Genomic DNA, 26,107 nt, shown 5'->3' with positions numbered 1-26,107 from the left:
TAGGTGGCATTGCAAAGGTTTGTTGGCAGAATTGTGAGCAATGCAGAGTATAGAGGATAGGGCTGATTCTAGTGCACTGATAACGATGGAGGACATGAAACCAAACATATGGCTAAAGACAGTGCAGTCACAAAGATGTGTAACAATGCCGCATACTGGCAAATAGCCACAGCTTTATCTCTGCATCCAGTGCAGGTGCAAATACAACCAAATCTGCATTGGCCCCTTAATGGGAACATAGGGGTCATTCTGAGTTGATCGCTCGCTAGCAGTTTTTAGCAGCCGTGCAAACGCATTGTCGCCGCCCACTGGGGAGTGTATTTTCGCTTTGCAGAAGTGCTAATGCTTGTGAAGCAGAGCGCCTGCAAAATATTTTTGTGCAAAACTAGACCGGCCCTGGACTTACTCTTCGTGTGCGTTGATTCTAACGATGGTGTGATGGCTTTTGACGTCACATACCCACCCAGCGTTCGCCCAGCCACGCCTGCGTTTTCCCCGACATGTCTGCATTTTTTCTAAGCACTCCCTGAAAACGGTCAGTTACCACCCAGAAACGCCCACTTCATGTCAATCATCCTGCGTTGTGCCGTGCGACTGAAAGATTTGCTAGAACCTGTGCAAAACCACAAAGGACTTTGTACCCGTACGTCGCGCGTACGCATTGCGGTGCATACGCATGCGCAGAAATGATGATTTTTAGCCTGATCGCCGCGCTGCGAACGGCAGCTAGCGATCAACTCGGAATGACCCCCATAGTACATTTCATCTAATAAAGATTTCAACTTCTGGGTGGATTGCTTCATTAATATAGGACAATGTACAGGGGAGGAGAATATAAAGTAATACAATGGAATCAGCAAAGCTGGGGCCAGTGACATAACAAGGCTCTGGAGTACCCTGTGCTGGTAGCACTCCCTAAGCACATGACATCATGATGCCATGCAGAGGGGTCGGGGTCCTGAGGACACTCCAAGCGGTTGCACACATTGCTCAAAGGATGCCCCAGACAGCACTGCCGCAGCAATACTGGATGCTAGCCAGAAGGGAAGCGGTGCAGCGATACCCAGAGAGCCTTGCACTCTATTCAGTGGCACCACTTGTACACCACTAGTAACGGCCATGGCTGGGGGAATCAAGAGCTGTCTGCTCCTAGATATTAGCCTTGCAGACACTGTATGTAGTATAGGTTATCTTTGTCTATGAATCAGCAGAAAAAGTATCCACCTGCAACTCTTAGGAGAATTAAGAATATTGTGAGGGTGTAATCAAGCAAGATATACTTGATGAAAACAGTGGTCAATTGTTAATCAAACAGGTTAGGCTTCATGTGATTCAAAGGGGAATCTAGTAAAGATTGATCTTATTCATTCAAAATCTCCATAATTCCCCATAACAAAATCATGAGTTTATAGACCAAACTCTCTAATCTGACTACAGGTGATTTTACTGTTAGATGTATCCAACTGTGGCTATTCCTATTCATTCTTATTTCTATCTAGCTGGTTAACTTGAGCTAGCAACGATTTATGGACTGAGGAATGGTGGGCGCTGTGACAAGAGAATACATTATATATAACTTGGCCAACCACAGCAAATATACAATTGTGTTTCTAAGTTTTAATAAATTGGACTGATTACATTTGGATATTGTGAAAAGATGTGCAAGGACTGGTTGTAAACTCTAGAAATGAATCACAGACCGTTTGTAAATTGGGAAAAACGTATTATGCAGATTGGTTAAAAACTGTTGTAAAAAGTAAATAGTATTAAAAACAACAAAGTATCAACTTTAACAAAAATATGTCATAAACTACTTAACTAGACATTTATGTGGGCAAGTAAAGTATTTTTTCTGTGTACACCACAATTAAATAGGTCAAACAGAATGTAAAACAACACTTAAAACTGAATTCAGAAAACTCATTAAAGCATTACAGAGAAAAATGTTACGTTCCATGGAGGAGGTGAAAAAACTGTAAACATTGAAAGAAATTAACTTTTACCAAAGTTCAAAGACTGCAGTGGCAGAGAAGAACCTGAATCTTTGTGAAGGCTCTAAAGCAGCGGGTCCCAACCTTTTTTCTCTCCCGTACCCAGTGATTAGGCTTTTCATTTTTGAGTACCCCCTGGTCTCATAAAACCCCCCACCCATCCTTGCCAGAAAAGTTACCTTGCTGGCGGTATAACACAAGGTTTACACACAGGCTAACCAAGAAAAAATAAACACATATGCAGCGCAAAAATTTAGGAATACACAATTGGATTATCTTCACATATCACACATTTTAATAAAACAAAAAATAGTTAAATAACACCGCTCTGGGAGCCAATTAACATAGCAGTATATTTTTGAATTGTAGGAGGAAACCGGAGTACCCGTAGTAAACTCACGCAAGCACAGGGAAAATATTTATTTCTTTATTAACAGTTTCTTTACAATTAGAAATAACAATGATATAACAAAACTGGGTAATAACAAACAGTCATAGAGGTAGGAAGGCCCTGCTCGCAAGCTTACAATCTACAGGGAAATAGGCATGTATACACAACGATAGGTGCTATCTATTGCATAGTTGTCCACTAGATTGCAAAGATTCTTGGTGGACTATATGATATGGTCACACAGCGATGATGAACCGGGGTCGCGAGGAAGGGAAAGTGAAGAATGAGAAGACATGTGAGGATATGTGTGGACTGTGCAGAGTGGATGCAATTTGCTAGGAAGGTTTATGAAAGTTATGTGGGCGGTTCTGGAATTTGATATGCTTGCCTGAAGAGGTGAGTTTTCAGGGAACACTTGAAGTTTTGGAGACCAGAGAAGAGTCTTATTGTGCGTGGTGGGGCATTCCACAGAGTGAGTGCAGCCCGATGAAAGTCCTGCAATCGTGAGTGAGAGCGAGTAATGAGTGTGGATGAGAGACGCAGGTCTTGTGAAGAGCGAAGAGGTCGGGTCGGGAGGTATTTTGAAATAAGAAAAAGTTATGTACATTGGTGTAGTTTGGTTAATGGCCTTGTGTGTGAGTAAAAGTATTTGATATTGAATACTGTAGAACACAGGTAACCAATGGAGGGACTGACAAAGTGGATCTGCAGACGATGAACGTCTAGCGAGGAAGATTAGCCGCGCAGCTGCATTCAAAATGGATTGCAGTGGTGAGAGTCTAATTTTGGGAAGACCAGTTAGGAGACTATTGCAATAATCAATGCGGGAGATAATGAGAGCATGGATTAGAGTGTTAGCAGTGTCTTGTGTAAGTTATGGTCGTATTTTGGATATGTTTTTTTAAATGCATGTAACATGATTCTGAGACAGATTGAATGTGGGTAACAAAGGACAGATCAGAGTCGAGGATGACACCAAGGCAGCGAGCTGGTGGGGTAGGGTAGATTGTCGAGTTTTCAACAGTGATAGAGATATCAGGTTGGTACTTACTATTGGCAGGTGGAAATATAATTAATTCTGTTTTTGAAATATTAAGTTTTAGGTGGCGAGATGTCATCCAAGATGAAATGGCAGGAAGGCATTCAGTGACACGGCCCAGTACAGACAGGGACAAATCAGGGGAGGATAGGTAGATTTGAGTATCATCTGCGTACAGATGATACTGAAATCCAAAAGAGCCGATTAGTTTACCAAGAGATGAGGTATAGATAGAGAAAAGCAGAGACCCAAGACTGAGCCCTGCGGTACTCCAACTGAAAGAGGTAGCGAAGAGGAGGTAGATTCAGAGAAGCGAACACTGAAGGAGCGATTAGATAGGTAGGATAAGAACCAAGAAAGGGCTGTGTCTTTAAGACCTAGGGATTGTAGTGTTTGTATGTATGAGAAGAGAGTGGTCAACAGTGTCAAATGCAGCAGATACTGTAGATCTAGAAGAATAAGTAGTGAGTAATGGCCTTTAGACTTTGTAGTGACCAAATCATTAACCACTTTAGTCAGTGCTGTCTCTGTGGAGTGTTGGGAACAGAAGCCTGACTGAAGTGGGTCCAATAAAGTGTATGAGTTAAGAAAGTGTGTGAGTAGAGTGTAGGCAAGTCTCTCAAGTAGCTTAGAGAGACAAGGGAGCTGAGAGATAGGGTCAGAATTTTGTTTTTTTCAAAATGGGAGTAATCACTGCATGCTTGAAGAGTGAAGGAAAAACACCAGGAGAGAGAGAGAGAGAGAGAGAGAGAGAGAGAGAGAGAGAGAGAGAGAGAGAGAGAGAGAGAGAGAGAGAGAGAGAGAGAGAGAGAGAGAGAGATTACAGATGTTAGTTAAGGTAGGGATAAGCACCAGAGACAGAGCTTTACTTATTTGTGAGGGTAAAGGATCAAGAGGAGAGGTAGTAGAGAAGCAGGATGAGAAGAGTGATGGTACTTCATCTTCATTTGTGGGATCAAATGAAGAGAGAGTGCCAGAGGGTTCAGGTAAAGAATATACAAACACTGTGAGGCAGAAATGCTAACCATTACACCCTCCTTGCTGTATTAGTGAAGTCATGAGAGTAACAGTACCTCTCTATACATCACGTCACATAAGTATATTTTAACTAAATGGTTTATATAGCCATGTATAAAATCACCTCCTTGTATAATCTGCACCTAATCAGTGACCTGGTGACAATAAGGGCTAGCTTCCAAACACCACTTACTCAAGGGCACATACATGCAAACCTCAGAGTATTTTACACCTCCTTGTATAATCTGCACCTAATCAGTGACCTGGTGACAATAAGGGCTAGCTTCCAAACACCACTTACTCAAGGGCACATACATGCAAACCTCAGAGTATTTTACACCTAAAAAAGGCAGAGATATGAATATTTTCAAGTATCCATCCTTAAAAGTGCCTTTTTGTAAACACAAGACATTGTATTATATTGTACCTGATCCTGATCTAGGCGGTTCTACAGGATACCACTGAAATAACGACACCGTACAGCTGCGGCGGTGTGACTCAGCATCTGGCGGCGTTCTCCATGCGCGACTGCGCATGGTGACACAGCCGCTCCTATATCCAGCAGCGCCGGGTCACACAGCCGCTCCCTACATCCAGCCGCGCCGGATAACACAGCCGCTCCCTACATTCAGCCGCACCTGGTCACACAGGCGCTCCTACATCCAGCCGCGCTGGGTCACACAGCCGCTCCTACAGCTAGCCGCGCCGGGTCACACAACCGCTCCTACAGACAGCAGCGCCGGGTCACACGGCCGCTCCTTTACAAAGCCGCCCCGGGTCACACAGCCGACATTACCGGCTTCAATTCGAAGTACCCCTCAGCAGTTCGGCACGTACACCTGGGGGTACGCGTACCACGGGTTGGGAACCGCAGCTCTAAAGCAATCACTTGCAAAACCTGGAAAACAAGGCCTGATTAAGGTTTAATCTAGCCCTGGGCTTTACACTTGTAGCAGGAAGCAGCTCCTACTTCTCTCTCTTTCTCTCCCAGGAAATTTGGTGGTAGTCTGACATGCAGTGACGGCCCTGGGCAAAGGCGGCCTAGGCAATTGTCTAGGGCGACCTAGTCAAAAGAGAAGGGGCGCTCAGTGGCGAAATCAAGGCAAGGGGGGAGGCACGGATGGTGCCGATGAGGTGAGGCTATGCTGTGAGGGGGAGAGCACAGCACAGTACAGAATAAGATGGGGAGAGCACAGCACAGTACAGTGTGGGGTGAGTACAGCTCAGTACAGTGTGGGGTGGGGGAAGCACAGCACAGTACAGGATGGGGGAAGCACTGCACAGGGACAGGGCCCTGCTGAAATGTGTGCATGCGCAAGTACACAAGACTTCAAGGGCTGCATCGGCTGTAGCCCCTAAAAGTCAGATTGGTTCACTGTTACAGCAGGGGAGTGGTTTCCCACTGGAAGCACTCTATCCACTAACTGCAGTCCATACTGGCAGTCCCATGGGGAGCAAACATTTCCCCCCTGGGACTGCCTATCCAGATGTGACTAGCAGGGAGAACTTCCAATGGGATGTCACTGTTTTGCAGGCACTTTGAACATCCTGATAGCGACTCAATTGGTTGTGGAAGTTAGCTCCCGTCTAAAGATAATCAAATGCTTTGGGTGACCAGCCCCAAGGCTGCACTTATCATGGTTTTCTGCTAACACCTTCCTGAGGTGTGGGCAGAAATCAACTAGGGATCTGGGGCTGTTCATGAGTGCCAGGTGCACTGTAACTGCAGCGCACTCACCACTTAGCACAGTGCAGCTAATATAGGTTGAGTATCCCATATCCAAATATTCCGAAATACGGAATATTCCGAAATACAGAGTTTTTTGAGTGAAAGTGAGATAGTGAAACCTTCGTTTTTTGATGGCTCAATGTACACAAACTTTGTTTAATACACAAAGTTATTAAAAATATTGTATTAAATGACCTTCAGGCTGTGTGTATAAGGTGTATATGAAACATAAATGAACTGTGTGAATGTAAACACACTTTGTTTAATGCACAAAGTTATAAAAAATATTGTCTAAAATTACCTTCAGGCTATGTGTATAAGGTGTGTATGAAACATAAATACATTCTGTGCTTAGATTTAGGTCCCATCACCATAATATCTCATTATGGCATGCAATTATTCCAAAATACGGAAAAATCCGATATCCAAAATACCTCTGGTCCCAAGCATTTTGGATAAGGGATACTCAACCTGTACCGTACATTTCCACGCGAGGATGCAGCCGCCACAACCACATACGGCTGGTCTCACAACTAACTGAACAGGTCTTGGGGCAGTACAGACAGAAGCTATAGACAATTGAATTGCAGCCCACCCTGAATTAAATGAATACCAGAAAAAAACAGCACTACCATTAATGAACACACATACAAAAATTGATATTACATAATTGTAGTTTATAAGCCATTCATTCACTTTGAAAAGATGCAGAATTTAATGTACACTTGTCTGCGGAGTGTATCTTGCATGTTTCTGCACTGCTCATACTCTGAGCATGTTACCTATTCAATCAGCAGGGATCACCCCATTTGTGAATCCTCAATTGTGGACTGAACGTTGCAGCTTCAAGAGCTGCAAGGATAAGTCTGTGAGAAAATGGCGAAATCAGGGGTTCACACGTGAGGGAAAACCCATTAATTCCGCAGGTTACGTGGACTACATGGGTTTCTGCATGGTAAACCCCCAAATTTAGGTGCGGGAAAAAGGCTATTCAATTTAATATCCTTTCACCATGCCGGGGGGGGGGGGGAATTAAAGCCGCCAATTACCTACTAATTAAATATGCCGGATTGTATCTACAGTATATGTACTACGCTAAACAGACACTGGATGCTTTAAATCAGGGGTGGGAAACCTCAGGCCCGCAGGCCGTATAAGGCCTGCAAAGCCACTTGATCCGGTCCGGCCAGAACACATAGGCAACATAAGGAATGCCGGGAGAGACAGAAAGAAATTCAAGCAATTCATTTCCATAGCAAGACACTTTCTGAAAGAACATGGACAACAATCCAAGGATTTGGAATTCTTTGGATTAGAGAAACTCAAAATGGGTATCAGAGGAGGTGACGCTACAAGAGAACTTTTGAAAATGGAAAGTAAATGGATTTTTCAACTTAATACGGTCACCCCCTATGGTTTGAACGAACTAATAAACTTCAGTCCCTTCTTACCTATTTAATTATCATACATGGAAACCCTATAACAGCATCAACTTAAGGATATACGACAAACAAGATTAATATGTAATATTACCACAACATATGTATTGCACCATACTACATAAGGCAATTTTAACAACCTTTGAATCGGTTTACCATATTAATAATACATATGAAGCGTGATCATGGATATACACATGTATGTATGTGTGCATACACATATGTACATGTGTGTGTGTGTGTATATATATGTGCATATGTGATGCATATGTATGAGACTGTGCTACTACATGACTTAGGGTGGCTCCCTTTTGGTATTGTTATCTCTATTATCCCATACCAATACATTACAATGATCCCCATATTACTTATCAATTTACATTTACATTTTCTTTCCCTGCCTATATACTATTTGTTATGAATTAGCCATATCGGTAATCACACATATTTAGCACCTATCATTTATTAATATTAATTAATATATTAATCAAATTAACAATTATAATTCATTAGAATAATTTAAGATAAATAGGATGAAATTAAGAAAAATATAAAAAAACTTTTTTCTATCCAATTTATCAGAAAAAGGTTTCACCCTACACAATAATTAAATGGAATATCCCAATTCGTTATTGAATTATCTTAACAATATTCTAACTGATCAATTAATTCATTAAATAACCAATCTAGTTAACTCTCTTTTCTTATTAAGTTATCCGTTAGAAAAAATAAGATTTTACTTACCGATAAATCTATTTCTCGGAGTCCGTAGTGGATGCTGGGGTTCCTGAAAGGACCATGGGGAATAGCGGCTCCGCAGGAGACAGGGCACAAAAAGTAAAGCTTTTTCAGATCAGGTGGTGTGCACTGGCTCCTCCCCCTATGACCCTCCTCCAGACTCCAGTTAGGTACTGTGCCCGGACGAGCGTACACAATAAGGGAGGATTTTGAATCCCGGGTAAGACTCATACCAGCCACACCAATCACACCGTACAACCTGTGATCTAAACCCAGTTAACAGTATGATAACAGCGGAGCCTCTGAAAGATGGCTTCCTTCAACAATAACCCGAATTAGTTAACAATAACTATGTACAATTTATGCAGATAATCCGCACTTGGGATGGGCGCCCAGCATCCACTACGGACTCCGAGAAATAGATTTATCGGTAAGTAAAATCTTATTTTCTCTATCGTCCTAGTGGATGCTGGGGTTCCTGAAAGGACCATGGGGATTATACCAAAGCTCCCAAACGGGCGGGAGAGTGCGGATGACTCTGCAGCACCGAATGAGAGAACTCCAGGTCCTCCTTAGCCAGAGTATCAAATTTGTAAAATTTTACAAACGTGTTCTCCCCTGACCACGTAGCTGCTCGGCAAAGTTGTAATGCCGAGACCCCTCGGGCAGCCGCCCAAGATGAGCCCACCTTCCTTGTGGAGTGGGCCTTTACAGATTTAGGCTGTGGCAGGCCTGCCACAGAATGTGCAAGTTGGATTGTGCTACAGATCCAACGAGCAATCGTCTGCTTAGACGCAGGAGCACCCATCTTGTTGGGTGCATACAATATAAACAACGAGTCAGATTTTCTGACTCCAGCTGTCCTTGCAATATATATTTTTAATGCTCTGACAACGTCCAGTAACTTGGAGTCCTCCAAGTCACTTGTAGCCGCAGGCACTACAATAGGCTGGTTCAGATGAAATGCTGACACCACCTTAGGGAGAAAATGCGGACGAGTCCGCAGTTCTGCCCTGTCCGAATGGAAAATCAGATATGGGCTTTTGTAAGACAAAGCTGCCAATTCTGATACTCTCCTGGCAGAAGCCAGGGCTAGAAGCATGGTCACTTTCCAAGTGAGATATTTCAAATCCACCTTATTTAGTGGTTCAAACCAATGAGATTTTAGAAAGTCCAAAACCACATTGAGATCCCACGGTGCCACTGGAGGCACCACAGGAGGCTGTATATGCAGCACTCCCTTAACAAAGGTCTGGACTTCAGGGACTGAAGCCAATTCTTTTTGAAAGAAAATCGACAGGGCCGAAATTTGAACCTTAATAGATCCCAATTTGAGACCCATAGACAATCCTGATTGCAGGAAATGTAGGAATCGACCCAGTTGAAATTCCTCCGTCGGAGCACTCCGATCTTCGCACCACGCAACATATTTTCGCCAAATTCGGTGATAATGTTGCACGGTTACTTCCTTCCTTGCTTTAATCAAAGTAGGAATGACTTCTTCCGGCATGCCTTTTTCCTTTAGGATCCGGCGTTCAACCGCCATGCCGTCAAACGCAGCCGCGGTAAGTCTTGAAACAGACAGGGACCCTGCTGAAGCAAGTCCCTCCTTAGAGGTAGAGGCCACGGATCTTCCGTGATCATCTCTTGAAGTTCCGGGTACCAAGTCCTTCTTGGCCAATCCGGAACCACTAGTATCGTTCTTACGCCGCTTTGCCGTATAATTCTCAATACTTTTGGTATGAGAGGCAGAGGAGGAAACACATACACCGACTGGTACACCCAAGGCGTTACCAGCGCGTCCACAGCTATTGCCTGCGGATCTCTTGACCTGGCGCAATACCTGTCCAGTTTTTTGTTGAGGCGAGACGCCATCATGTCCACCATTGGTCTTTCCCAACGGGTTACCAGCATGTGGAAGACTTCTGGATGAAGTCCCCACTCTCCCGGGTGAAGATCGTGTCTGCTGAGGAAGTCTGCTTCCCAGTTGTCCACTCCCGGGATGAACACTGCTGACAGTGCTATCACATGATTCTCTGCCCAGCGAAGAATCCTTGCAGCTTCTGCCATTGCACTCCTGCTTCTTGTGCCGCCCTGTCTGTTCACATGGGCGACTGCCGTGATGTTGTCCGACTGGATCAACACCGGTTTTCCCTGAAGCAGAGGTTCTGCCTGGCTTAGAGCATTGTATATTGCTCTTAGTTCCAGAATGTTTATGTGAAGAGACGTTTCCAGGCTCGTCCATACTCCCTGGAAGTTTCTTCCTTGTGTGACTGCTCCCCAGCCTCTCAGGCTGGCGTCCGTGGTCACCAGGATCCAATCCTGTATGCCGAATCTGCGGCCCTCCAATAGATGAGGACTCTGCAACCACCACAGAAGAGACACCCTTGTCCTTGGAGACAGGGTTATCCGTAGGTGCATCTGAAGATGCGACCCTGACCATTTGTCCACAGATCCCTTTGGAAAATTCTTGCGTGGAATCTGCCGAATGGAATTGCTTCGTAAGAAGCCACCATTTTTCCCAGGACTCTTGTGCATTGATGTACAGACACCTTTCCTGGTTTTAGGAGGTTCCTGACAAGGTCGGATAACTCCTTGGCTTTTTCCTCCGGGAGAAAAACCTTTTTCTGAACCGTGTCCAGAATCATCCCTAGGAACAGCAGACGAGTTGTCGGCATTAACTGGGATTTTGGAATATTCAGAATCCACCCGTGCTGTTTTAGCACTTCTTGAGACAGTGCTAATCCCATCTCTAGCTGTTCTCTGGACCTTGCCCTTATTAGGAGATCGTCCAAGTATGGGATAATTAATATGCCTTTTCTTCGAAGAAGAATCATCATCTCGGCCATTACCTTTGTAAAGATCCGAGGTGCCGTGGACAATCCGAACGGCAGCGTCTGAAACTGATAGTGACAGTTTTGTACAACGAACCTGAGGTACCCCTGGTGTGAGGGGTAAATTGGAACGTGGAGATACGCATCCTTGATGTCCAAGGATACCATAAAGTCCCCCTCTTCCAGGTTCGCTATCACTGCTCTGAGTGACTCCATCTTGAACTTGAACTTCTTTATGTACAGGTTCAAGGACTTCAGATTTAGAATAGGCCTTACCGAGCCATCCGGCTTCGGTACCACAAAAAGAGTGGAATAATACCCCTTCCCTTGTTGTAGAAGAGGTACCTTGACTATCACCTGCTGAGAATACAGCTTGTGAATGGCTTCCAAAACCGTCTCCCTTTCGGAGGGGGACGTTGGTAAAGCAGACTTCAGGAAACGGCGAGGTGGATCTGTCTCTAATTCCAACCTGTACCCTTGAGATATTATCTGCAGGATCCAGGGATCTACCTGCGAGTGAGCCCACTGCGCGCTGTAATTTTTGAGACGACCGCCCACCGTCCCCGAGTCCGCTTGAGAAGCCCCAGCGTCATGCTGAGGCTTTTGTAGAAGCCGGGGAGGGCTTCTGTTCCTGGGAAGGAGCTGCGTGTTGCTGTCTCTTCCCTCGACCTCTGCCTCGTGGCAGATATGAATAGCCCTTTGCTCTCTTATTTTTAAAGGAACGAAAGGGCTGCGGTTGAAAAGTCGGTGCCTTTTTCTGTTGGGGAGTGACTTGAGGTAGAAAGGTGGATTTCCCGGCTGTAGCCGTGGCCACCAAATCTGATAGACCGACTCCAAATAACTCCTCCCCTTTATACGGTAAAACTTCCATATGCCGTTTTGAATCCGCATCGCCTGTCCACTGTCGCGTCCATAAAGCTCTTCTGGCCGAAATGGACATAGCACTTACCCGTGATGCCAGTGTGCAGATATCCCTCTGTGCATCACGCATATAAAGAAATGCATCCTTTATTTGTTCTAATGACAGTAAAATATTGTCCCTGTCCAGGGTATCAATATTTTCAATCAGGGACTCTGACCAAACTACCCCAGCACTGCCCATCCAGGCAGTCGCTACAGCTGGTCGTAGTATAACACCTGCATGTGTGTATATACTTTTTTGGATATTTTCCATCCTCCTATCTGATGGATCTTTAAGTGCGGCCGTCTCAGGAGAGGGTAACGCCACTTGTTTAGATAAACGTGTTAGCGCCTTGTCCACCCTAGGAGGTGTTTCCCAGCGCTCCCTAACCTCTGGCGGGAAAGGGTATAATGCCAATAATTTCTTTGAAATTATCAGCTTTTTATCAGGGGCAACCCACGCTTCATTACACACGTCATTTAATTCTTCTGATTCAGGAAAAACTATAGGTAGTTTTTTCATACCCCACATAATACCCTGTTTAGTGGTACCTGTAGTATCAGCTAAATGTAACGCCTCCTTCATTGCCAAAATCATATAACGTGTGGCCCTACTGGAAAATACGGTTGAATCGTCACCGTCACCACTGGAGTCAGTGCCTGCGTCTGGGTCTGTGTCGACCGACTGAGGCAAAGGGCGTGTCACAGCCCCTGACGGTGTTTGAGTCGCCTGGACAGGCACTAATTGATTGTCCGGCCGCCTCATGTCGTCAAACGACTGCTTTAGCGTGTTGACACTATCCCGTAGTTCCATAAATAAAGGCATCCATTCTGGTGTCGACTCCCTAGGGGGTGACATCCTCATATTTGGCAATTGCTCCGCCTCCACACCAATATCGTCCTCATACATGTCGACACACACGTACCGACACACAGCAGACACACAGGGAATGCTCCTAACGAAGACAGGACCCACTAGCCCTTTGGGGAGACAGAGGGAGAGTTTGCCAGCACACACCAAAAGCGCTATATATATATCAGGGATAGCCTTATAATAAGTGCTCCCTTATAGCTGCTTTGTTATATCAAAATATCGCCATAAATTTCCCCCCCCCTCTCTGTTTTACCCTGTTTCTGTAGTGCAGTGCAGGGGAGAGACTTGGGAGCCGTCCTGACCAGCGGAGCTGTGAGAGGAAATGGCGCCGTGTGCTGAGGAGATAGGCCCCGCCCCTTTTCTGGCGGGCTCGTCTCCCGCTATTTAGAAAAATCAGGCAGGGGTTAAATATCTCCATATAGCCTCTAGGGGCTATATGTGAGGTATTTTTAGCCTTTATAGGTATTCATTTGCCTCCCAGGGCGCCCCCCTCCCAGCGCCCTGCACCCTCAGTGACTGCCGTGTGAAGTGTGCTGAGAGGAAAATGGCGCACAGCTGCAGTGCTGTGCGCTACCTTTAGAAGACTGCAGGAGTCTTCAGCCGCCGATTCTGGACCTCTTCTGACTTCAGCATCTGCAAGGGGGCCGGCGGCGCGGCTCCGGTGACCATCCAGGCTGTACCTGTGATCGTCCCTCTGGAGCTTGATGTCCAGTAGCCAAGAAGCCAATCCATCCTGCACGCAGGTGAGTTGACTCCTTCTCCCCTCAGTCCCTCGCTGCAGTGATCCTGTTGCCAGCAGGAATCACTGTAAAATAAAAAACCTAGCTAAACTTTTTCTAAGCAGCTCTTTAGGAGAGCCACCTAGATTGCACCCTTCTCGGCCGGGCACAAAAATCTAACTGGAGTCTGGAGGAGGGTCATAGGGGGAGGAGCCAGTGCACACCACCTGATCTGAAAAAGCTTTACTTTTTGTGCCCTGTCTCCTGCGGAGCCGCTATTCCCCATGGTCCTTTCAGGAACCCCAGCATCCACTAGGACGATAGAGAAATTAAGGTTATTGATTAATATCTTGATTGCATCAACCAACATAGTGGTTATCCCTAATGTCACTGTTTATAAGTAAAAGAAACAGACTACTTTATGTTAATTGAACTATCATACCATTCATTATTGATAATTAATGAATTAACTACGCCCGGCTAATGCTTTAAATAGAGGCTGTCAGGACACTGCGAATGTCCGACTGAATAAGCTCATTGCGAAACGTACGTCGACTGAATAAGCTCATTGCGAAACGTACGTCCGGAGAGGGCGGCTAGGCTACGTGCAGCGCACACGTGAGCCGCCGCTCGGCAGCAGTCACTAGCGGCTGGGCAGAAGCCGCTTTCCGCAGCGTGTCCACACAGTCCGCTCACCACCGCTCACACTCACATGGGCAGTGCTACATGTCAGCAGCGCTTATCAGATCCCTTGAAAGCAGCAAGACAGAACACCCTTAATAGCGGGTCTTGAGAGGATTAATCACTCTGAGCTATTTGAGGTATTTCAGTTGACCCTCTCATCCACTGTAATTTCCCACTCTCTCCCTGCAATGTGATTACACATCAGGGAGCTGTTTGGGTCTGTCAGAGGACAGCAGAAGTCGACGCTACTTTTCCTATATTCTGTCCCAGTGTGTGAATTTATCCTGCTCTCATTATGCCCATTCACTGCCATTTTTGACACATGGGCTAACAGCAGAAGGGATAAGTCACGTATACACTGTGATATACTGCACAACTCCTTGGTACTTTCCCATGAACAGCATTGCTCTATAACTAGTACTACAAAGGGAAAAATGTCTCTCCAAATATGTTACTAACTGTTTTTCATTGATATAATTTCCCCCATTTGTGGGCACAATAAGAATTAATGAGGCCTTGAATTTTTTTGTGTATAGCTGAGAGTGCTATCATAGTGGTTTAAAGGCTTTCTCTTTATTACCATTATTGCAACCACTCTGTGGAATATGAATTAAGGAGTTATGCTCTCCTCGTATACTACTGAAAGTGTTACCATTGTGGCTGAACGGTCCTTCACTCTTGCTACTATTATTACTACCACTCTGTTGAAGTTGCTACATAATATGTAGTTTTTCCCACATATTGCAGCTACAACTATTCATTCTGGCAAATTTACAAAAATTGTATCTTTATGTATAAAAAGGGTTATGAGACATAATATCTGTAGACCAACCTTTTCTGTTACAATTGTTGCTTTCAAAAGGGTTACGAGACACAACACCTGTAGATCAACCCTTTCTGTTGCAATTATTGCTTTCAAACCAGTGAGACACCTGGATAAGCAGGCTGCCCATATGAATTGATGATTTGTTATGAAAGAAAAAACCAAAAATATATATATACCTCTCACGCCGTTTCATGTGACTGCTGCCACGTAACCAGTGTATTTCTGAGAAAAGACACATGTGACTTATACTACAAAATCCATTGAGGTTCCCATATATATTATTATAACATCAATGTGTCAGTATATAACCTCATTCTGAAATGCACTGTCCACAATTTGTTGGAAATGTAAGTATTATATTCTCGTACTGAGCTATTTAATATTTAATATTCAGTTCCTACAATTAAAAAGTTTTACTAAAATTTAATAAGGAGTACTGATTATTAATTCACTCCTTTAAGGAATATACATACATAATATATGTAATGTAATATATAAAAAGTATTATTCCTTTCTTCACAAATACCATTGTTTAATACTGTTACACTTTCTTTTAAGAAAATATTTAATAAAAGTTATGTTTTAATTAACTAATTTTTCAAATTCAACAAAAGAGTGCACCACAAAGAAAGCCTTCTTGGAGCAGGTCTTTCTTATTACCTGCTCATTAGCTCAAATTCTACATTGTAATTTGCTTTCTGGTGCACCTCCAGCATAAATAGAATACAGAGTATCTTACTGGAAATAACTTTCTAAAAATTGCTGGTTAATAAATCTGTGTGACTGTATCACATCCTGTGCATAATCTACCTAGGGCTCACTCCCTATTTGTTGTACTATGTTTCTGCACTGCTCATACTCTGAGCATGTTACCTATTCAATCAGCAGGGATCACCCCATTTGTGAATCCTCAATTGTGGACTGAACGTTGCAGCTTCAAGAGCTGCAAGGATAAGTCTGTGAGAAAATGGCGAAATCAGGGGTTCACACGTGAGGGAAAACCCATTAATTCCGCAGGTTACGTGGACTACATGGGTTTCTGCATGGTAAACCCCCAAATTTAGGTGCGGGAAAAAGGCTATTCAATTTAATATCCTTTCACCATGCCGGGGGGGGGGGAATTAAAGCCGCCAATTACCTACTAATTAAATATGCCGGATTGTATCTACAGTATATGTACTACGCTAAACAGACACTGGATGCTTTAAATCAGGGGTGGGAAACCTCAGGCCCGCAGGCCGTATAAGGCCTGCACAGCCACTTGATCCGGTCCGGCCAGGCTCACCTAACTGAGGGAGATGCCAGGCATCCGCTGAGATTGTGTTACCGGTGGACGCCCGTCTCCTTCCTGTCAGCAGCAGCCAGAGGCAGGAGATCACTCCTGAGCCCAGGCTTCCGGCTCAGACAGTGTACATGTACGGCTGTGTGGCGCTATGGAAGAGACATCAGGACGTCTCTCCCATAGTTCCGAGGAATGGTCGGCCAGGCGGAGGGCAGCGGTCCGGAAGCAGGAGCGGGGCTGGTGAGTAATGTGTTTTGGTTTTTTTCTTTTAATTTGAGATGTGTGTGTGTGTAAGCAGTGCTACTAGGGGGCCTATCTAATGGGGCATAACTACAGAAGTCATATCTAATGGGGCATAACTACAGAAGTCATATCTAATGGGGCACAACTACAGGGGACATATTTAATGGGGCACAACTACAGGGGACATATCTAATGGGGCACAACTACAGGGGACATATCTAATGGGGCACAACTACAGGGGACATATTTAATAGGACATAACTACTGACTGGGGGCAATAACTACTGACTGGGGGCAATAACTACTGACTGGGGGAAGGCTCATTTTTAAGTTGCTCATTTTTGTATGGCCCCCGAAGGATTTTATAAATATCCAAATGGCCCTTGGTAGAAAAAAGGTTCCCCACCCCTGCTTTAAATCCTTTTAGCAAATTATTATTTTTTTCCATTTATGGTTAATTATGAATACTTTAAGAAGTGTATTTGTTTGTAAATTGTGTCATACAATATAGCAGTAGTACTGTAGGTTTGTATTTTAAAATATGATATTGCTAAAAGTCTAACTGTTAAAAGAAAATCCATCATCAAGATCTAATTTTTCAACAGTGTGCAGAACAATATATAATTGCTAGATGTATTTTCCTGTATTAGGAATAATTTATGCTTTGAAACTCCTAATTTGTGCATTATGGTGCTCCCTGTAGCATAATGCGGTTATAGAGACCTCTAATGCTGGATTACTTCTAATCAACGTTGTACATGTTTAAACGTCACATATTGGCATACAGCCATGTTGACATTCTGAACATCGATATTCAGATAATCTGGAGTTGACATTCCGAAGGTCGACATAACATACCGCACCCGGATGAAGCCTGACAAAATGTCTGATGTTTGCCGTTATCGCCATTATTTTGCTGCCAATAGGATACACAAGCAGCTCCTGCTGTTTACAATGATATGCAGCATGCCTATATTCTGTGTGCGATAGCCAAACACTGTAACATAATTAGGTACAGTCACAATTACACACTGAATATAGCCATGCCGCATATCATTTAAATCAGCTCAAGCTGCTTGTGCATCCTAGAGGACTGGGGTTTATTTCGGATGTAAAATGCTTTAATCATGAAACTTCTGGGGGCCAATGGGTGACTTTCTCTGACTGTGGTCCTCCTATACTAAAAGATGCGTTTTGGTTGGTCTGAAAATATCTGACATTTTCCAGTCTAAATACTGTCACACTTCGGATCTGATACGCTGAAGCCAGGAAATAGATGCACATCGTTACATTGGCCGAGTTACGGGAAATATACGCACATTTGTAATGTCCGATGTGGTGCAATAATTTCCTGGCCGGCATTAACGGCTCCCATTACATCCTGGCCATAGAATACAGACATAAACACTGCTAATAGCCCTGTGTAATGCTTATTGTTAATTCCCTACTCCCATAATCCAGATAGAGGTTATCAGAAATGGGGAAGACTGTATATAGTTTCAGTTTTCCTTATTTGAAGCAACTGACGTGACATCGGAAAGACAGGCCTCAAATGTCAATGTCAAATGGTCACAGATACAGCTACTTGAAGGATGGGCCAAAATAGATGCCAAAAAGGACATGCAATAGGGTGGTCATTGGGCAAAAGACTCTTATATTAGCCTAAACAAAAAGTTCAATTTGGCCACAATCCATTATCAATAAATACAATATGATATAGAAATCATCTCCTTTAGAACAATAATTCTGTTCCTCCTTAAACATATTCTGAATATTCAAAGAAGCAAGGAGCGCAGAAATGTAGACACCAATAAAAGAAAAAAATATATAACAGGACCACTATACAACTAATAAGCACATATAAAAAGTACAGTATAAAAAAAAATGCCTAAAAAATAAGAATTTACTTACCGATAATTCTATTTCTCGTAGTCCGTAGTGGATGCTGGGAACTCCGTAAGGACCATGGGGAATAGCGGCTCCGCAGGAGACAGGGCACAAAAGTAAAAGCTTTAGGATCAGGTGGTGTGCACTGGCTCCTCCCCCTATGACCCTCCTCCAAGCCTCAGTTAGGATACTGTGCCCGGACGAGCGTACACAATAAGGAAGGATTTTGAATCCCGGGTAAGACTCATACCAGCCACACCAATCACACTATACAACCTGTGATCTGAACCCAGTTAACAGCATGATAACAGCGGAGCCTCTGAAAAGATGGCTCACAACAATAATAACCCGATTTTTGTAACAATAACTATGTACAAGTATTGCAGACAATCCGCACTTGGGATGGGCGCCCAGCATCCACTACGGACTACGAGAAATAGAATTATCGGTAAGTAAATTCTTATTTTCTCTGACGTCCTAAGTGGATGCTGGGGACTCCGTAAGGACCATGGGGATTATACCAAAGCTCCCAAATGGGCGGGAGAGTGCGGATGACTCTGCAGCACCGAATGAGAGAACTCCAGGTCCTCCTCAGCCAGGGTATCAAATTTGTAGAATTTTGCAAACGTGTTTGCCCCTGACCAAGTAGCAGCTCGGCAAAGTTGTAAAGCCGAGACCCCTCGGGCAGCCGCCCAAGATGAGCCCACCTTCCTTGTGGAATGGGCATTTACATATTTTGGCTGTGGCAGGCCTGCCACAGAATGTGCAAGCTGAATTGTACTACACATCCAACTAGCAATCGTCTGCTTAGAAGCAAGAGCACCCAGTTTGTTGGGTGCATACAGGATAACAGCAAGTCAGTTTTCCTGACTCCAGCCGTCCTGGAAACCTATATTTTCAGGGCCCTGACAACATCTAGCAACTTGGAGTCCTCCAAGTCCCTAGTAGCCGCAGGTACCACAATAAGCTGGTTCAGTTGAAACGCTGACACCACCTTAGGGAGAAACTGGGGACGAGTCCGCAGCTCTGCCCTGTCCGAATGGACAATCAGATATGGGCTTTTGTGAGACAAAGCCGCCAATTCTGACACTCGCCTGGCCGAGGCCAGGGCCAACAGCATGGTCACTTTCCATGTGAGATATTTCAAATCCACAGATTTGAGCGGTTTAAACCAATGTGATTTGAGGAATCCCAGAACTACGTTGAGATCCCACAGTGCCACTGGAGGCACAAAAGGGGGTTGTATATGCAGTACTCCCTTGACAAACTTCTGGACTTCAGGAACTGAAGCCAATTCTTTCTGGAAGAAAATCGACAGGGCCGAAATTTGAACCTTAATGGACCCCAATTTGAGGCCCATAGACACTCCTGTTTGTAGGAAATGCAGGAATCGACCGAGTTGAAATTCCTCCGTGGGGGCCTTCTTGGCCTCACACCATGCAACATATTTTCGCCAAATGCGGTGATAATGTTGTGCGGTCACCTCCTTCCTGGCTCTGACCAGGGTAGGGATGACCTCTTCCGGAATGCCTTTTTCCCTTAGGATCCGGCGTTCAACCGCCATGCCGTCAAACGCAGCCGCGGTAAGTCTTGGAACAGACATGATCCTTGCTGAAGCAAGTCCCTTCTTAGTATCTCTTGAAGTTCCGGGTACCACGTCCTTCTTGGCCAATCCGGAGCCACGAGTATAGTTCTTACTCCTCTCCGTCTTATAATTCTCAGTACCTTGGGTATGAGAGGCAGAGGAGGGAACACATACACCGACTGGTACACCCACGGTGTTACCAGAGCGTCCCAGCTATTGCCTGAGGTTCTCTTGACCTGGCGCAATACCTGTCCAGTTTTTTGTTCAGACGGGACGCCATCATGTCCACCTTTGGTCTTTCCCAACGGTTCACAATCATGTGGAAGACTTCCAGATGAAGTCCCCACTCTCCCGGGTGGAGGTCGTGCCTGCTGAGGAAGTCTACTTCCCAGTTGTCCACTCCCGGAATGAACACCGCTGACAGTGTTATCACATGATTTTTCGCCCCGCGAAGAATCCTTGCTGCCATTTCCCTCCTGCTTCTTGTGCCGCCCTGTCTGTTTACGTGGGCGACTGCCGTGATGTTGTCCGACTGGATCAGCATCGGTTGACTTTGAAGCAGAGGTCTTCCTAGGCTCAGAGCATTGTAAATTGCCCTTAGCTCCAGTATATTTATGTGGAGAGAAGTCTCCAGACTTGACCACACTCCTTGGAAATTTCTTCCCTGTGTGACTGCTCCCCAGCCTCTCAGGCTGGCATCCGTGGTCACCAGGACCCAGTCCTGAATGCCGAATCTGCTGCCCTCTAGTAGATGAGCACTCTGCAGCCACCACAGAAGAGACACCCTTGTCCTTGGAGACAGGATTATCCGCTGATGCATCTGAAGATGCGATCCGATCCATTCGTCCAGCAGATCCCACTGAAAAATTCTTGCGTGAAATCTGCCGAATGGAATCGCTTCGTAAGAAGCCACCATTTTTCCCAGGACTCTTGTGCATTGATGCACTGACACTTGGCCTGGTTTTAGGAGGTTTCTGACTAGCTCGGATAACTCCCTGGCTTTCTCCTCCGGGAGAAACACCTTTTTCTGGACTGTGTCCAGAATCATCCCTAGGAACAGCAGACGTGTCGTCGGAATCAGCTGCGATTTTGGAATATTTAGAATCCACCCGTGCTGTCGTAGAACTACTTGAGATAGTGCTACTCCGACCTCCAACTGTTCTCTGGACCTTGCCCTTATCAGGAGATCGTCCAAGTAAGGGATAATTAAGACGCCTTTTCTTTGAAGAAGAATCATCATTTCGGCCATTACCTTGGTAAAGACCCGGGGTGCCGTGGACAATCCAAACGGCAGTGTCTGAAACTGATAGTGACAGTTCTGTACCACGAACCTGAGGTACCCTTGGTGAGAAGGGCAAATTGGGACATGGAGGTAAGCATCCTTGATGTCCAGGGACACCATATAGTCCCCTTCTTCCTGGTTCGCTATCACTGCTCTGAGTGACTCGATCTTGATTTGAACCTTTGTATGTAAGTGTTCAAAGATTTCAGATTTAGAATAGGTCTCACCGAGCCGTCTGGCTTCAGTACCACAAATAGTGTGGAATAATACCCCTTTCCTTGTTGTAGGAGGGGTACTTTGATTATCACCTGCTGGGAATACAGCTTGTGAATTGTTTCTAATACTGCCTCCCTGTCGGAGGGAGACGTTGGTAAAGCAGACTTCAGGAACCTGCGAGGGGGAGACGTCTCGAATTTCCAATCTGTACCCCTGGGATACTACTTGTAGGATCCAGGGGTCCACTTGCGAGTGAGCCCACTGCGTGCTGAAACTCTTGAGACGACCCCCCACCGCACCTGAGTCCGCTTGTACGGCCCCAGCGTCATGCTGAGGACTTGGCAGAAGCGGTGGAGGGCTTCTGTTCCTGGGAAGGGGCTGCCTGCTGCAGTCTTCTTCCCTTTCCTCTACCCCTGGGCTGATATGACTGGCCTTTGCCCGCTTGCCCTTATGGGGACGAAAGGACTGAGGCTGAAAAGACGGTGTCTTTTTCTGCTGAGATGTGACTTGGGGTAAAAAAGGTGGATTTTCCAGCTGTTGCCGTGGCCACCAGGTCCGATGGACCGACCCCAAATAACTCCTCCCCTTTATACGGCAATACTTCCATGTGCCGTTTGGAATCTGCATCACCTGACCACTGTCGTGTCCATAAACATCTTCTGGCAGACATGGACATCGCACTTACTCTTGATGCCAGAGTGCAAATATCCCTCTGTGCATCTCGCATATATAGAAATGCATCCTTTAAATGCTCTATAGTCAATAAAATACTGTCCCTGTCAAGGGTATCAATATTTTCAGTCAGGGAATCCGACCAAGCCACCCCAGCGCTGCACATCCAGGCTGAGGCGATCGCTGGTCGCAGTATAACACCAGTATGTGTGTATATACTTTTTAGGATATTTTCCAGCCTCCTATCAGCTGGCTCCTTGAGGGCGGCCGTATCTGGAGACGGTAACGCCACTTGTTTTGATAAGCGTGTGAGCGCCTTATCCACCCTAGGGGGTGTTTCCCAACTCGCCCTAACTTCTGGCGGGAAAGGGTATAACGCCAATAATTTTCTATCGGGGGAAACCCACGCATCATCACACACTTCATTTAATTTATCTGATTCAGGAAAAACTACAGGTAGTTTTTTCACACCCCACATAATACCCTTTTTTGTGGTACTTGTAGTATCAGAAATATGTAACACCTCCTTCATTGCCCTTAACATGTAACGTGTGGCCCTAATGGAAAATACGTTTGTTTCTTCACCGTCGACACTGGAGTCAGTGTCCGTGTCTGTGTCGACCGACTGAGGTAATGAGCGTTTTAAAGCCCCTGACGGTGTTTGAGACGCCTGGACAGGTACTAATTGGTTTGCCGGCCGTCTCATGTCGTCAACCGACCTTGCAGCGTGTTGACATTATCACGTAATTCCCTAAATAAGCCATCCATTCCGGTTTCGACTCCCTAGAGAGTGACATCACCATTACAGGCAATTGCTCCGCCTCCTCACCAACATCGTCCTCATACATGTCGACACACACGTACCGACACACAGCACACACACAGGGAATGCTCTGATAGAGGACAGGACCCCACTAGCCCTTTGGGGAGATAGAGGGAGAGTTTGCCAGCACACACCAAAACGCTATAATTATACAGGGACAACCTTATATAAGTGTTTTCCCTTATAGCATCTTAATATATAATAATATCGCCACATAAAATGCCCCCCCTCTCTGTTTTAACCCTGTTTCTGTAGTGCAGTGCAGGGGAGAGCCTGGGAGCCTTCCTAGCAGCGGAGCTGTGTAGGAAAATGGCGCTGTGTGCTGAGGAGAATAGGCCCCGCCCCCTTTTCGGCGGGCTTCTTCTCCCGTTTTTCTGACAACCTGGCAGGGGTTAAATACATCCATATAGCCCCAGAGGCTATATGTGATGTATTTTTAGCCAGCATAGGTACTTTCATTGCTGCCCAGGGCGCCCCCCCCAGCGCCCTGCACCCTCAGTGACCGTTGGTGTGAAGTGTGCTGAGAGCAATGGCGCACAGCTGCAGTGCTGTGCGCTACCTCATGAAGACTGAGAAGTCTTCAGCCGCCGGTTTCTGGACCTCTTCTCTCTTCGGCATCTGCAAGGGGGTCGGCGGCGCGGCTCCGGTGACCCATCCAGGCTGTACCTGTGATCGTCCCTCTGGAGCTAGTGTCCAGTAGCCTAAGAAGCCAATCCATCCTGCACGCAGGTGAGTTCACTTCTTCTCCCCTGAGTCCCTCGTTGCCGTGAGCCTGTTGCCAGCAGGACTCACTGAAAATAAAAAATCTAACAAAACTTTTACTCTAAGCAGCTCTTTAGGAGAGCCACCTAGATTGCACCCTTCTCGGCCGGGCACAAAAACCTAACTGAGGCTTGGAGGAGGGTCATAGGGGGAGGAGCCAGTGCACACCACCTGATCCTAAAGCTTTTACTTTTGTGCCCTGTCTCCTGCGGAGCCGCTATTCCCCATGGTCCTTACGGAGTCCCCAGCATCCACTTAGGACGTCAGAGAAATATAAAAAGAAATACAAATATATGGACTTTAGAGAATCAGAAAAAATTGCACTCACTGATTCCCACCACTGCAGTTGCTGGGAAAATTATGGGTTAATAAGACCCAATTAATAAAGTTTAACCTCCTTATCACACGTATAACAAATATAAATGATGGACCAACAATCCAAACCAGCATTTGAGGTAGTTCCAAGCTGTCTTTTAATATCAAACCAGCCTGTATTTTAATTTAATGGCCCTTTAAAGCTGTAGATTACACAGAGTTATGGTGGGTACACGCTGCTCAGTATATATCTGCAGATCTATCTATAGCCGGATCCATCATGACCGACATCACGAACAGGGCGGGCATTTACATGCGCCTGCCTAGTTCAGCCGTCAATCACCGTTGGCTGCTGCAGCATGTGTACGAGTGGTCAGCTGACCGGCCGTACACAGACAACGATGCACCAGTATATCTGTAGACATATTGGTCATCGTGTGTTCTGCAGGACTGGCGCGATAGGTCTGTGAACGACGGCGTTCACAGACATAACGTTGGTACACAAAAGGCTGACGGACCCAGGATAAATTGCTTGTTCAACAGAACGGACAATATATCAGCCAGTGTGTACCCATCATAAGAGCAATAGTCTATCGGACACTGTACCCAATTAGCTTGATTACAGAGAGTGTGTTTTTATTTTCTGAAAATGTAATTAAATAAAATTGAAAGTTACTATTTTATAGAGTTTCTTACTTTACTCAAAACAGAAATTATTCCAAAAGTAGAACAAATGTATATATTCCTATAAACTATTAAATAGTAATAAACAAATCTATGGATACAACTGGTGCAGTGTGAAAAGAAAAGCAAGTGCTTCTGCACAGAACTGAGACAGCACTTTAAGCCAAAGTACACTGGCAGCGTTTGGAGATTTCTTTTGATTCTTTCAAACAATAATAGGTTTTATGAGATGATGTACAGCAAACGAGAAATGATAGGTATCTACTCACCCAAGGTGCAGATGGTACAATAAGTGTCATTGTGAGCAAATCTCTGCAACATTCCTCCAAAGACTCAGTGCATCTTGTCAAATGATTTATTAACCTGGAATACATAACAGTCGGTAGTATATGATGAGCCGACTCTGGGGACTCTGTTCCTGGGGCTAAAATGAGGCTCAGTGTTTGTCTTGTTGCATGCAGGTGTCTGAACAATGTGCTGAGTTTTCCTTCAAGAGCACTCTGATGAGAAACAAGAAAAGTTTGAAAGGTGAAATAAAATCAAACATCTTCACTTCAACATAGAGACATACTGTACAAAGACTTTGAAGAATATTTCCATAGAATATGAATAAAGGACACATGAAGTGTCACCTTCAATTTTGCGGAGTCTTCTAATAGCTTGTTTCCACTTCATCTTAGTAAGTTTTACAGCAGAAAAGTGGGCACACGGGTTATCGGCATTGTAAACTTGGGACAACTCTGGCATGTGTGTGTTCAGATTGTGCTGAGTGGTGAATATCTGTAACTGCCACACATACAATGGGCTCAAACTATGGGGCAGATGTATTAACCTGGAGAAGGCATAAGGAAGTGATAAACCAGTGATAAATGCAAGATGATACACGCACCAGCCAAGCAGCTCCAATATGTAAACTAAAAGTTAGGAGGTGATTGGCTGGTGTGTGTATCACCTTGCAAATATCACTGGTTTATCACTACCTTATGCCATCTCCAGGTTAATACATCTGCTCCTATGTCCTGCCCACGACTAACTGGAGCTAAATGCTGTAAATATGGTACCGAAAGACTCATGAATACTCGCTTGCAGCCTCATAATAAGTAGTCCAGGGGGATATTGGGCCATGAGGGGGTGAGTTCTGCAGCTGCTTTTGTTGCTCCTAATTGAATTGACCC

The 26,107-nt window shown here is 45.0% G+C and overlaps 1 protein-coding gene across 3 annotated transcripts in view; it reads right to left on the bottom strand.

The window, feature by feature from the left end:
- The window catches only part of LOC135061454 (uncharacterized), a 556,703-nt gene that overhangs the window by 342,967 nt on the left and 187,629 nt on the right, over positions 1–26,107 (bottom strand). For all 3 annotated transcript variants that reach the window (XM_063964060.1, XM_063964058.1, XM_063964059.1), the window contains exon 9: positions 25,202–25,432. In XM_063964060.1, coding sequence (XP_063820130.1) covers positions 25,202–25,432 — 231 coding nt within the window. The remainder of the gene's footprint in view (positions 1–25,201; positions 25,433–26,107) is intronic.

The sequence above is a fragment of the Pseudophryne corroboree genome, chromosome 1 (genome assembly GCF_028390025.1).
Source record: "Pseudophryne corroboree isolate aPseCor3 chromosome 1, aPseCor3.hap2, whole genome shotgun sequence".
In the NCBI taxonomy this organism is placed as follows: Eukaryota; Metazoa; Chordata; class Amphibia; order Anura; family Myobatrachidae; genus Pseudophryne; species Pseudophryne corroboree.
This window is presented reverse-complemented; position numbering and strand designations above follow the sequence as displayed.